At 30.4% G+C, this 14,881-nt stretch overlaps 1 protein-coding gene across 7 annotated transcripts in view; it reads left to right on the plus strand.

The window, feature by feature from the left end:
* LOC132739023 (homeobox protein HOX3-like) overlaps positions 1–14,881 on the plus strand; it is a 74,895-nt gene that overhangs the window by 35,799 nt on the left and 24,215 nt on the right. For 5 of the 7 annotated variants that reach the window (XM_060726669.1, XM_060726664.1, XM_060726668.1 and 2 more), the window contains one exon: positions 13,053–13,652. In XM_060726669.1, coding sequence (XP_060582652.1) covers positions 13,157–13,652 — 496 coding nt within the window. In that variant the 5' untranslated portion in view covers positions 13,053–13,156. Of the gene's footprint in view, positions 1–10,075; positions 10,367–12,136; positions 12,157–13,052; positions 13,653–14,881 lie in introns of those variants that run through there. The other 2 variants (XM_060726670.1, XM_060726671.1) reach the window with 2 other exon arrangements.

The following is a 14,881-nucleotide window of genomic DNA, read 5'->3' on the forward strand; positions in this document are numbered from 1 at the left end:
ATAATTATTATTTAAAATAAAAAACCATTGTCATCAATAATAAGTAAGTGTACATCTGTTATTTGTAATTTTATTTCGCTTAACAAAATGTGATTATGACGTACATTTAACGTAGAAAGTGTGAGAATGCAAATTGCAATAACTCGCAACGTTTGTTCTATAAAAGTAACTGCATCACATAATAAAACATAACCTACTGTCTTAAATGGACATGACAAGTTTTCATTTTGTTCATATTTTTGAATATCAAGATGAATATGTTCGTCAGCCAATAGTATTGAGTTTGGTCAGATGTGCAGGTTGACGTGGCTCAATACTTGTGGCAAAGGCTTGTCATTTTTGGGTTGAGCCGATTAAGGGCTAAGAATATATTGCAATACTTTTCAAAAGATATATTTATATCAAATAGATAATTAAGTAAAAACGCTATTTACTTACCATCGTTTCTTATATTTTAATGTGAAAGAAGACATAAAAATTCATTTTTTATGTACGTACATACATTTATTTTAAGTAATGGTATGTTAATCACGATGAAAATTTTAACATTAGCCTTTTTTATTTTGCCTTCCCTTTATTTTCAACATGAGTATATTCCTGATGCAATTCTTCAACCTGAATAATTTTTCAACTTTTTTGTTTTACTGTATTCTTCCGAATCGGATTAAAATGAAAAATTATTTCAGCTGTAATGTTCCTTCAATCATAAACAGATTTAAAAATAGTTATTTAAAAATACTGAAAGTTAAACGCTTATTTTTCTTCAAAAGTTTATTCACATTTACGTTAAAGAACTACACACCAAATCACAGAAAAATACAAGTTCTTGGTAGCTTTTTGTCGGCGACCTCATAGACAATAGGAGATCGCTTTCCAAAAGTCTATTACACGGGATCGACAATAGAATCTTTAGGGAATTAGAGAATTTGATTCTTCAATTAGAATTTGAACATTTTCCATGGCATTTAAATCATCCTTTTGCACTCTGCCTGTATTGTTTCATTTAACATCGATGAATTATTCATACTAATGTTACAGATACAACACAAAAGGCGATAATTCTGTCACCGAAATGATAAATGAGTTGTTTAGACTGTGTTTCAGCGACACTTAAATTATAACTAGTATGTGTCTGTACAAATACAATAAGGATTTTAAAGTCCATTTGAATATCTTGTACACCGATTTTCGTTCTTAGCGGAACACGGCTATATCTCCTTTTAATGGAATTATTTATCCGTGGCAGGGATTTCTGAAAAATAAAGAATTAGAAAATTAAGTCGGGCGATGTAATGTGGGTAATGAGGTAGAAAGGACTAAACGGTCTCCTGCTAGGATGCCTAACGTATGAAAATAAATAACAATTACCGGTGTAAAAATGAATTGAAATAATGCTAATTTGCTAGTTATTGCAAACACGGGGGAGGTATTTCAGTACATTGTTGACGACTGAAATAAGGCGTTTTAACTTTTCGAACAATTATTACGTGTTGTACATTATCAGTTGCATATTCTGTGCATTTGTTTTGTATCTTTTATTTGAAAGGCCTGAAAAATGATTGCTGAAAGAAAAAGGAAATTAAGTTAAAATAAAAATGCTTTACTTTACAAACGGAACATATACTTTTGTTTTAAAACATGAAATTAATTTATAAGATCTTTTGTATTGCAGATGACAAAATCAGAGAGTTCAATTTAATTTTTTAAGCGAAATATACGACATCATTGAGAAGGCATTGCGTACAAGGATTGATGTAAACACTTTAATAAAATTTTAGTTAAAAACGATAGCAACGCAATTTTCTTTTAGAATAATCAGTCAATAAGAGATCTCTTCCTATTGAGACATTTCCGCGACACAAACAGTTTGGCGTCTCTAATTTCCAGAAAATACTACCATTCCACGAAACATGGAAATCAATTTATCGCTGGCTCTATTCGTGATCTGATCAGTAAACTCGATTAGCTTGTCGCCAAGCCTAATGGACAGATGACGCGCTTGACTTTTCTACCGATGTAGCAGTATGCTTTGATCTTTACCGCTCTATGGCATCAGAATGACAATAAGCGATAAATCAAATTTGCTCCACTCGAAATGGCAGCGACGTTTCTAACTCGAATACGCACGTGCCGTAGACGCAGGCCACTCATTGATGTCGTCAGGGCAACGCACGCGCAGCAAACAACGTATTGTTTATATATCCGTGAGGTAAAAACTCGCGCCAATTTGCATATTAATTCAAACAAGGTCAGTTCCCTGTGAAAAGTGATGTTTCCGATGACTTGCTCGTTTCAAAGCGTAATTGGTGTTTCGCGTTTACTTTTTCCTTGTTGCAACTCGTAGCTTATGCCAGAGTGGATACAATATGTTGTGCACTAAACAAGACCCCTACACCTGTGAATTAATTAGTTAAATTGTTACACGCGTTCAAAATACTGGCGTGAATTTGAACAGATTGTTTGAATGCTTGTTAAATTCATTTTTATTGTGTATTCTAAAAACAATATTCATTTAAAACATCTGACAGTAGTGTGGCACGGTTTTACTCAATCTGAATTTTTGAAACTATTTATATGTCAATTATATGACAAATGTTTGCATGTTAGTTTTGTATCTCATTTGTCCATTTGAATTGATATATTGTTTATTTGATCTAGTGATTTCTTCGTTCTGTTTTCAACCGAACTCTAAATCACACGGTATAACTCTATATCCCAAGAAACAAAACTGAACTTATTGCCAATGACCAAAAACGTTCCGCCTTTCATGATCTGCCAGAGGTAGACAGAAGTCAAGCCAAACATTCAGACATGTGTCAGTCTGGTTTACGGAATTTGTGTTGTTTTGCATTGTTCTCTGTACCGAGTAACACGTGGATTTTTAAACCAGTCTGATTGTTATTCAAAGGGGGCTATCCTTTGTATAAAAGCTCAACATTAGTCTGTTTCTTGTTTCGAAAGTGTAAAATTGGAATGCGCGTAGATAAGATAGTCAACAAAAGTGGCACCCGAGTCTCGAGTCATCAATCAATGTGTGGCATAATTTGCTATTGACCTGGACATTTACTGGTTTATAAGTACTTAGTAATCACACTGGCTATTATTGCAAGTCGAGCAAATCGAATCCGTTCAGCTTTCACGGCAAGCGGCCTTTATAAACATTACATCTAGAATGCTCACACTTCTTGGAAACCTGTTCCAATCGGCAATTTGCTTACATAAGCGGGCGCAGCTGTCTGCTTGTATCATGTAAAATGTTTTGTTACATCATAGATAATTATGTATAGTACAAATAAACATTTAGTTTTGTTGAGAATCAACATGTACGTATCAGTCATGTTATTAGAAACATGTTTTTGTGACATGATGTACATTTTGTAGTCTCAGTTTCTTCAAATATAATTATTATAATATATTTATCAATGATTTTTTTTAAAAAAATATAATATAACGGGATAGATTTAAAAAATATAATAACATTAAAATAAATATGGGAAATTTAAATAAGAGGTGGGATAAATAAAAAACATACAAGTAACTAAATACAATTAAATTAATCTTTTAAAGAGAATAGACGTATTTATCTCTCTAAACATATTAGGAAAATTTGTAGTAAGAATTCAGTTCGATAATGCACTTCGTCTATTTTTTTAAGTATAAAATGTTAGTTTTGTATTGAGAGTTTGTATTGCTTCTCAAAAGATGCACGATTTGACTTGGCGCGATAAGTAAGCTAATAGCAAATGAACGACTCAAACATCGCACTGTTTTTGTTTTATGATTTTGTTAATGTTTTGTTTTATTATTAATATAATTATTATTATTATTATTATTATTATTATTATTATTTTTATTTGTTAGTGTAAGTAATAACTCTTTTGTTATATGTAATATACGTCCCCCATCCAATTAATATTTATGGTAACATAACAAATTTACGATTACCGACATATAAGTCGTTTTATAAGTTTGTCAGTAATATATCAAACTTACATACGGTTTACTAACTTATAACTTATACAATATTTTGACACTTATGATTTTCAGTATGTAAGACTATATCTTAAAATATACGATGATAATACATAGATAATTGAAATAGTAATTTGATCATTATTTTATGATTCAGTATAATAATTACTTAATACTGTAGGTTAATAGACGCCGAGCAACTAGCATACATGGAAGTCTAAAAAGAGTAAAACTTGTCGGCAATGTATGTCAATATTTCTGAGAGTTACCGTAGAGTATATGTTTACTTAACTATATTACAAAACACTTTCATACATAATAGATAAGTAATAAGTCAAGCGACTGTATCATTTCTATTTCCAGCAGAACCAATCACTTAATTGATTTAGTAGATCTATTTTTAGAAAACATACAATCTATTGTTATTTTGAATGTTTTCGCTGTCGATAGTCTATAAAAAATATGTTTTCTAGACAAACAAGTAGATTTGCTTTAAAGTGGAGTTGCAACACTTGTGTATATTGTGCTCTTCCAGTAATCGGTGGTCAGTACTTTAGAGTTTATTAAGTTCTTGTATCGATAGAAGAGTTTAAATAGTTGCTGTTTTACAAGTCTGCTTAAAACATGGTCATGTAATTAATGAAACAGTTCACTATTAAATCAATGATGTAAAGTTTATATACGCAGTAAACTTTGAAAATGTGCTTTCTGTTGGCCTCGTTTTGCATACTTTTGCAGTGCAATGAAAGACTAGAGGTAGGCGCAAAAATAAAGGGTTCAATTATATAACTTATAATAATCAAACACTTTCTTTGGTCGTCTAATTATGTTCTTTACTAACATGTCACATTAAAATAAAAAGTATGAGCTTTATTCATATTTGAATCATAAACTATTTAGTCTAAAACCTGTCGTCACTCAAACCATTCCTAGAATGTCATGGGAATTGATACGCCATAAACATAATAACGTCAAGGAAAATGCTGAAGTAACGTTGAATGATTCACCGTCGTATCAGCCATGCTGAAATAATTCTTAAGATACAATAACAAAAGAACCTATTGCAATGCCATTTAAAATTATTTTGGTGTGTGACTGACCATACCACTGGTGTCCTTTTGGTTACTTATTTATGAATTAATTAATCTAGTCTTAGATATTGATTGAGAAGTAAGTTCAAAACGTACTGGCTTTCTTGGCCTGGCACAGAAAACAGCAATCTATCTCTCTTTTTTCTTGAGAATATCAGATAACAGATTGTTTTAAAACCACACTTTACATGACAGCAATACTCTTGTATTTGTAAATGTTGGTTTGAATTGTATCTGGAATGTTTCTGTTAATCACCACTGAGTACGCAAATATTTGCAGCGAAAGATAAGTAAACATTTTAACACGGTGTGTTTGAAAACAATGTGAGTTATTTGCTTTAGGAGGAACAACTTTCTGACAATCAAACGTACGTATGTTCAACGGTTTAAAACACATGTGTCTAATTCGTGGGTTTTAGATCTTCCCTTTAGTCATTTTGCAATGGCTCAGATTATCATAAAAATTTAGTTTAAATTACCACGCTTAAACACAAAATTAATACATTATATTATTTTGACATGTATAATATTATTATTGGAAGTATCGGCCTCTAATATGTTATCTTTATAAAAATAAATGTTATCTTAAATATTCCACGAAAGTAGTATTAGTAAAATGATTGCTTTAGTAAATGTATCCTTTGAAATTCGTTTGATCAATTAACGGCAAAAATGTCAGAGCCAATATCGGTCACGGTTGTTTATCACAGGTTTTTAATTATAGAATATTTCATGTTTTCGAAATAAAGATAAAAGTACAATTGATGGAAATGGTTTGTTATGAAACAGAAATGCCTGCTTAAATAAATGCCTGGTCTGAATAAAGAAAGTTAGTGTATATAAATAATGCATGGAAATACTTATATACATTTAGGGCCAACACACCAAACGGAATATTAGTTCGTTAAATGATTATTGACGAAATAAGTCTACATCTTCCGAATGTTTAAACATTCAATTGATCATTATATACGTGCTTGATGTTTGACAATAATCTTAACTACTAGATTAGGATGATCACATCAAAGAATGGCTTGAAATAAGTGCCGTAATGGAGTGGTACCTTAAACAATGTATACATCTGCATTATACAGGAATACGAACAGGTTCTAGAAAGGAAGTTAACTTCCGATGTATATAAAGTGGGCACCACAAACTTGTTTGACTGTTATGTTTTTATCAAAGGAATTCGGTTTTTACAATATATGCATAACGTTATGTAAATGATTGATTACTTTTAGAAATGATGTTATGATAATAATATCTTTCAAGCTTATTTGAGCATGCTTTTATGTTATATCTTTGTAAAATATTTCGCTATAAATTGACAATACTTATGATAGTTACCATAAATTATAACAATTAGTTAGTAACATGTTCACAAGTTTGGGATGTTTAGACGACGAAATACATTGTAAAACATTGACGAATATTCTTATACATAAAACAAGATCCCCCTTTTCCGTATGTATTTATATCTATCCTTTTAACTTTTTCGATAAGGGGCGGTGTATGACAGGCCAATATAAGCAAGAGATATAACTATTATAAATACACAACATGTCTCTTCTGTACTGATTCATTACACATTTATCACATATACAAATTAACGCATGTAAATTGTTTTGCTACAATTCAAGCAATTTCTTTTGAATCGGACACTTATAATTTAAACCACCTTACTTAAAACTTTCATTGCCTAAAGAACGTTTATTAATATAATAATATACTAAGTATATCTGAAAGATAAAACGTATAATAAGTACTTAAGTCTTTGACTTCTTTGAAGGTCATCTGCGTCTGTAAATAATTACTTTTTAATTCCATAAAACCAGTTTTATATTTTTCATTTCCGATGTTCTCGCGTATCAAATCAATAGGTTGGCGCTCAAAGTTCTTAAGGTAAGCTGTACTTCGGTGAGTTTTTATTCATTTTTGCGGTCACATATCAATGAAAAATTGCTGTTTTTGTAATTTTCATATATAACCTGGCTATTAAAGACTGAGTACAAAATATATCAATTTTCTTTGATACATGTTTAGAGATAAATTTTAATCGTAACTTGAAACATTTGACATAACTACCTTAGTTATTTCTAAATGTTGATCAGTTATGATAAAATATGATATATTTTCATTAAAATCCTGTCGTATAAAGTTAACTGATATATTGATGTAATTTACGTTACGTGGAGAATCGTTTAAAATCTTATATATTTCTCAAGCTTATCAAAGTATATGAAAGAGAAAAAAATAAATGAAAATGTATCGGGTTTCGTTTTAATTTTTCGCTTGACATTTTCATGACGAGCTGTCGAGTGTTATCAGAAAAGTGTTTTCTGTTCAAACGATGTGACAAAATTGTCACAATTTTAGTGATGGGCGTCAATATGGTAAAGTAAATCGCTTTTGATCGTTAGAGCGCATGAAATTTTGTAAATGTCGCGAACAACGTGTTGCTCCCCGAAATATATAAAGATCCTAAACTGTTTAATAGAGATGGGCTATGCCATGCGTGAAGGGGGTTGGAGATGTATATTTGAATTATCATGTGTTTCACTTTGTAAAAGAATGCCTGAATTATAATGTACAGGTCGAAAATAACATCATATAAAGAAATGGGCTTTCAACACACATTTGATTGAAGTTGGTTCAAAAAAAGGATGCAGACCTCAAAGACGATATATGCATATATTTTACATCAAATTTTCAATATTCGAAAATGGGTGTTTTTTCTGTTTATTATTAAAACAGCTGTTTATGTTAAATATTTGTTGATTTGTGCGATATATGTTGCTTTTTTTAAATTTCCGATTAGACTGATTTCGATCACTAGAATTCGAGTTAGAGGATATATCTATTCTACGATCTAATAAATGTTACATTAAATGAGAAGACTTTATTTCATGTCTTCAATGGCATACTGATATCAAACGATATATTAAAGTTTTCAGACTTACATAGAATTAGTGACTGTGCTTTAGGGATGAGGAGAAAAAATGGTAATATTGACAAACAACTTAACTACTTAAAATAAACATATATTATAAAATGATACATTGTTTTACACTGTTACATTTTAGACTGTTTTTGTAAAATAACATTTTTTGATAAATTAAGACTTCTGCACTGACCATAAGATTATCCATTTGAAATCGAAATACCGCATTTATTAAACAAAACATAATGACATCTGTTTGTTTCAATTTCTATATTAGGACAAATGTATGTACTGCATATGAATTATGTTTATTTTTTATGACAGAGCAACCGGCCATTATTCAAAATTTTATAGAGTAAGATTTTAAAAGGTGACTCATGTTGAGTAAGAAAATAAAAAAAGTAATTGAAACTTTGCGATCGAAACTGTTAAGTGTGAACAAAAATTCATACTGCAACCGAGAATATTATGCAGTTTAAATAAAACAAAGTTATATGATCAACAATTTGTTAAGGAACAATACCAGTCGTTGTTTTGATGTGTTTTGTCAAATGAAACGTGCTTCTCCTATAGAGTCTTATCTCCCTATTCAAAAGTTATAGAAAACTAGCATAATTTTCAAATTTAACTGTTTTTGTAAACAGCTTCAAAACAGGTTTTTGCAAGATTATTTCAGTAGACAAACATTACTAGATTAGAAACCGGTTTTACTTTAAAGGAATCATTTAGAATATGATTTTGGTTTGGGCAGCGAATATATCTTTGAAAATTTCAAATAACTCACACAATTCAAAGTAATGAAGTGAACGTTTCCAAAGCTCCTATTTCACCAGCTTAAACCAAGTGACCACTTGCTCAGTACTTTTACAAAGACGCATTTACACCAGGGTCCAGACAGCATTGTCTGCAGAATTATGCGTTTTACCACAACAAAAGAAAGAGTGTATAATTATAATAACAACATTATCAAGGCTTTTAAGTATAACTAGTTGATTTGGCGAGAAACCAACCAATGGCCATTACGTTTGACTCCCCAGTCTCTGCTTTGTTGACCAAAGTACTTTAATTAATATTTCAGGACTCAGAAAATCTCGGTATGGCCAGGGACTCACTTGAGAATTAGGCGATAAATTATTGAAATATTGAGATTACAGATAACTTCATTACAATAGCAACATTTATTGTCTTCACACCATTGTCTTTGCCACAGGACATGGACTATTATCAACGGAATTATCTAATACACTTACACATGGCTATTATATATGGAAAGTACTTAAATATGTAATGCAAAAGGAGACACGCCGATCAATTGCGATACAGTGGCTTTTCGTTTTATCTTCAAATTTCGTTATTGCAATAAGTTTAAGAAAACTGTTAGTTTTAGTATTGTAAATTTGAAAAAATACTTATAAGTGATTTTTGAAGCACCAGTATCACGTGGGACATAACAATTTGCAGAATACATAGAGAAAAAATAAAATAGTTTACATACTTTCGGTTATTTTTATTTGCAATGTCATCCTACTTATAAACATGTATATCCTACGTAAAACATATTTAACATGTCGCCATTTATCTTTAAGGGTAATATAAATTTAAAAGAATAACAGCAATCGCAATTGCCTTTATAGCAATTACCTAACAAAAGGCAGCTCATCCTATTGCTTCTTTTAAGAATTCATAGTATTTTCGCATGACGACCAAATACCTTTTAACATAAAATAGTTTTCGCCTCGTGTTAGCGGTCCATAAAACATAACGACTTCAACAATAGCTCACAACAAGCGTGGAGTATTTAGCGAACATAAAAATTAATTTCACATTACACTAATTATTATTAAGGCAATAAAGCGGTGCTATACCACCAAATTCGCTGACTCTTCCATAAATCAGTCGGCACGTGAACGAATGTATCAAATAGCACAAGCAACTTCATGGCGGTGATACAACCTTAAATTGCGAACAAAATTTATTAGGAGAAAAGAGATGAAGCAGAAGATATATGTTTAAAATTTCGACCGAGGCTTCGTTTGAAAGATATAGTTTTATATTTGGATACAGAGAGTGTAACGAGATTGTACAGAGATGTCTCGCTTGCCTTAATTCAGATAGGTTAAATGTTTGGTGAAATTGGATATGCGTAGCATTAAAATGTCAAGATTTGATTTTATTACAGTACATAGGAAGTGAACAAAATAACCTAAAATGTATTTAATCCAAAAGACATAAATAAGTGTTTAAGGTACTTTAATCAAGTCGTTTTTTAAAAATATTATCTACATACTGATTCTATGATATTATTCATCAATAAAAAAGGAGTTGATAAGTGTTGACAAAATAGTGCTATAGATAAGTTTCGGTGAGTTATTTGTATATATTTGTGTGCGTTTTACACATGATATGTGCAGTTTCAAAAACATGAAGATGTATTGCAAGCTAAATGAGGACTTGATGTTTTATTATATATTGTCTTTAACACTTAATCTGCCGATGCAAGCTAAATATCTTAAATGGACAAAACCATTCATCATTATTTGGAAATTTTCGAAAAGTACTTAGTGAACAGCGAACGGACGTGCCGGCTGATCTTGGCCTAGCAGCACTGATCGCGCGGTTATACAGCAGATTAAGAGTTTATCTATTTGAACTAACATTTCTTATGTTGTAATTACATAAATTATAAATACATGAATATATGTAGTCATATCTACTCCTTCAGTAAGTTGTAATTTGACATCTTGCTACAAGTTGAGTCGATACTATAATGAATGATCTTAATATTTTAGTTAAACATATAAAAAAAAACATTGTGATGTCCCTATCTTTACTTACATATAAGATCATCTTTTATTTTTGTAACTACTTTTTCTATGTTAACAATTGTTAGGAAAAAATTGTAAGCTAAATATAAGTAATTTACAATAATAAAAATACAATGTACGTATGTTGCATTTTGTACATGCATTGATTGATTATTTCTGTAACTTCTCTGATTTTCGGTAACTGGAAACAAATATAGGCTAAACATACTTTTATTCCAGGCATCATTGCATTTTATAAAAGTAACAATACACATTTGTTGATACATTTTGCACGTGTCTTGATTGATTGGTTTTACTCAGAAATATGTGTTATTGCACTAGAGAATCACAAAGACAAACATTTTTGTTGTTTTTTTCTGACGCATATTGAAATATAATTTACATGGTAAATATAAAATTCACTATTGTAAATGATTATGAAAACCTTACCAATTACTTTTTTGCATGTACTAGATTTGTTTTTGTTTTAATTAAATCTTTGATCTTCCAATATTAATTTAGTTGCCATTGGATACGGAATATGAATCACATATCAAACATTGTACTTTTAGAAAATAAAATAGAGTATTTGATATTTTAACCATAAATACATTTTTCAAACAAAGATGGTTGAATACATATAAAAGTGCACATTAAGCCGTGTTCAAACGAAACCATTTCTGGGTTCACTATTTTTTAAAAAAAAAAGAAAATTCGAAAAGAAATCTTAATTTAAAACCGGATCAAACGCTGAAATTATGGCATATTTTCCAACCACAATTTCTTTTCCAGTACACCACACCATAAAAATAAATCAGATCCTTAAACCCAAAAAAGTATACAAGTACTCATTCACAAAACCACTTTAATGACATTTGTTAACCATTTGTGATCGCAAATATAAAAGTGCATGTACATTTGATTATCAAGTACGGAAATAATAAGAAACGTCTTTTTTGTATCAATTAAAGAGTAGTTCCTTTTCCAACTCGTTATAATCATTTCGATTGCGTAATGAACATTTCTAGTAAATGTTGGTGTTTTTTCTATGTTATCGGAAGTTGCATTTGCAATACTAAATAGACAAAAATCAATTTGATGGAGGGAACGAAATTAATTGATGAACAGTAACTAGCCACCGTTTCATCTAAGGATCACGCGATCACGGGCACTCACATTGCATGCTACCTAAAAAGTACATTTAAAAACATTATTTACTGCTGTGCACATGAACATTTTTGCAAATGCCTTTTTCGAAAGAGGATGTGAATAACGGACGAAAAACAAATCATGTAAAGGAAATTAAACATGATTCTATTTCCTACCGAGGAACATGTTAAAACGAAAGGTTGATTCGAAATTGCAAAAAAAATACTTTTAAAAATATTTATTTAATCTTACTCTAACATGAAATTGTTGATAACTTTTTTAATGTCTTTTTTCTGTACGAATATTTGAATAACAAATGTTTGAACACGGTTTACGGTGCACTTTTATATGCATTCATCTATGCTTTAAAAAAATATGGTTAAAATATTAAATACTCTTAATTTCTTTCTAAAAGTACAAATGTTAAAATTGCAGGCTAGTAAACATTTACAGGCATTAATTTCGAACAAAATGGTATTGAAAAGAACAGAAAGAAATATATACACATATACATATATATTTAAATACTTTTCATTTGATATTGTAACGCAAGACGTATTCATTTAAAATGAGCACATTTTTTGATGTTACAATTTTCAACTATTATTATAGATTATTTTTGAAAAATAAGTTTAATATATATATTTTTAAATACCTGTTAAGTTACATTTACGTTTTTTCACCTCTGTATTCATTTTGATGGTCGCATTTGATTAACAAGTCTATCGTTCACATGTTACTTGATTACGGAAAGTTACATGATATCAATTCAGCAGTCAAATCTGGTAGCTAATTCACCGCGAAAAAAACGCTTTTGTTGTGATAGCCGAACGAAAGGTGGGTTTTCATCGTATACGCATGCCGAATTGAAAACATCAAGCGACTTCTTTTATATACGAGTTGTCTCTTCAACGTAAACCTAGTTTCACTTCTGTTCTCGAGTGCTTAAGAGATTTGTTTATGTGTCAAAGAATTCAGTTATTTATGCGAATAGAATAGCTGGGAGAAAATTGATGCGAAAATCATTGCTTTCGTTTTGCGGTGTGTATAATGTATAAACTCTAGACGTGTATTTCTCTCTCTTCTTTTTTACAGCGATCGGTAGAAAAGAGAGAAGCTGTGTTCCGGTCTCTGATTGGATAACCATTAATCACGTGAGTGATGGGGAATAGAACAGTGGCAATGGATTGAGGGATAATATGTCAGTTTGTGAACAGAATGAAATAAATTTTGGCAATCGAGACATGCAGAAAACAGGCTTCTATTATAGCCAACAACAACCGTTTAATTCTTATTATCCGTCAGAAAATGGATATTGTTATGAAAATATTCCAGCGAACGGTGGAAGTTACGGGGAGCCGAGTCCCTCGCCCCCGGGCGGAGATTACTTTCCCCAGGGGCAGTGTAATATACCCCCGGGCAGCAATGCTGCTCCGAATGGTGACTTAAGTCCGAGTCGGTACGTGGATCAGTATTCTTCGAGATGTTTACAAAACATGAATTGTAACCAAAATTTGGACTCAACAAGTCCAACGAATGGTGTTATGAAAAAGGAAATATACCCGTGGATGAAAGAGTCTCGACAGAACACTAAACGACAACAACAACAACAACAATCGCAGCAACAGACGCAACAACAACAGCAACAGCCACAACAACCGCCTCAAAACTCACAACAACAACAAAATCTTGGAGGTAAGGCTTTTTTAATTTTGAATACTCATATTTCTTCCTTGCTTGATGTTCAGCTATAAATCACTTTTCTTCGCCAGTAGCAGTTTAATTTAGGTTAGATCTATCACCTTTTATATTTATTTTACCGACTATTAATGTCAAAAACGATGTATGCGGAAAATTTATAGCCGAGAGAAGCTTTTGTTAAAAATTAGGATATGTCTTAAAGCTTGACTGAAAACTGTTGTTCAGCGGCATATTAGTTACAATTTTATTTTCCTTCTTGCGTTGTTTATGTACAAGCGAGATTTATTTGTCCGACGAACGTTGGTCGCAAAAATTTGTCATTAAAGTAAATATTAAGAACATGTTGCAATTTTGCATTACAAATAATATAATGCATAATCATATTTAGGTAAATAACTTGTACATTTATTACATGTAAAATAATTGTTCACAAAAAACATAGGATAATATATGTTGTCGTCTCCTAGGTATTGAAACCTAATTCTCGGATTAAGTCGCGGTAAAATGAAACTTAATTGCCGCTATAAAAGAGAGGTCAAAAAATAAACAATCTTCATATGTATGATTTCGTAATTTAAGTACGGTCAACGCATAAATATATTACGATTAAGGATATTTTATCATTTGATATGACGTACTCTAACTAAAGATAAAAAAATTTGATACCTATAATTTCATATTTTTATGAGTTAAAATTTTCTAAAAATATTACTTTAAATTGATATAGTATTTTTCTTTTCTTTTTATAAACATTTATGTGTAATTGGTAAGTCCTTTGATTAATGTATAATTGTTAAACTTATCATTTATATATAATTTGTTATTCTCTTAATGTATAATCATTAAACTTTATGATAATACTTTTTAATTCAAATTTAATTATTAATTTTTAACATTAAAAAATATATATAATTAGGTAATTATCATTAATTATTTTTTACATGATTTTGTCATTTGCATTGTTGTCTTATTTATAGAAACTACTTTTATATACCATGATATTTATTATCAGGTAATATTTGAAAAGAGAACGGAGCTTAAAATGCATGATGATAATGTAAATGATGATGATGATGATGATGATGCTGATGATGATGAATAAAATAATACTGATTTGAATACTACATTATTTAAAATGTACAAAAAACATGTTCTATAGTAAATGGCTTAAGTATTATTTTATTAATGCATTAAATACATAAAAAATATGTTAATGTCTGCGT

The sequence above is a fragment of the Ruditapes philippinarum genome, unplaced genomic scaffold (assembly GCF_026571515.1).
Source record: "Ruditapes philippinarum isolate M1 unplaced genomic scaffold, ASM2657151v2 ctg1_1_1_1_1, whole genome shotgun sequence".
Lineage (NCBI taxonomy): Eukaryota > Metazoa > Mollusca > Bivalvia > Venerida > Veneridae > Ruditapes > Ruditapes philippinarum.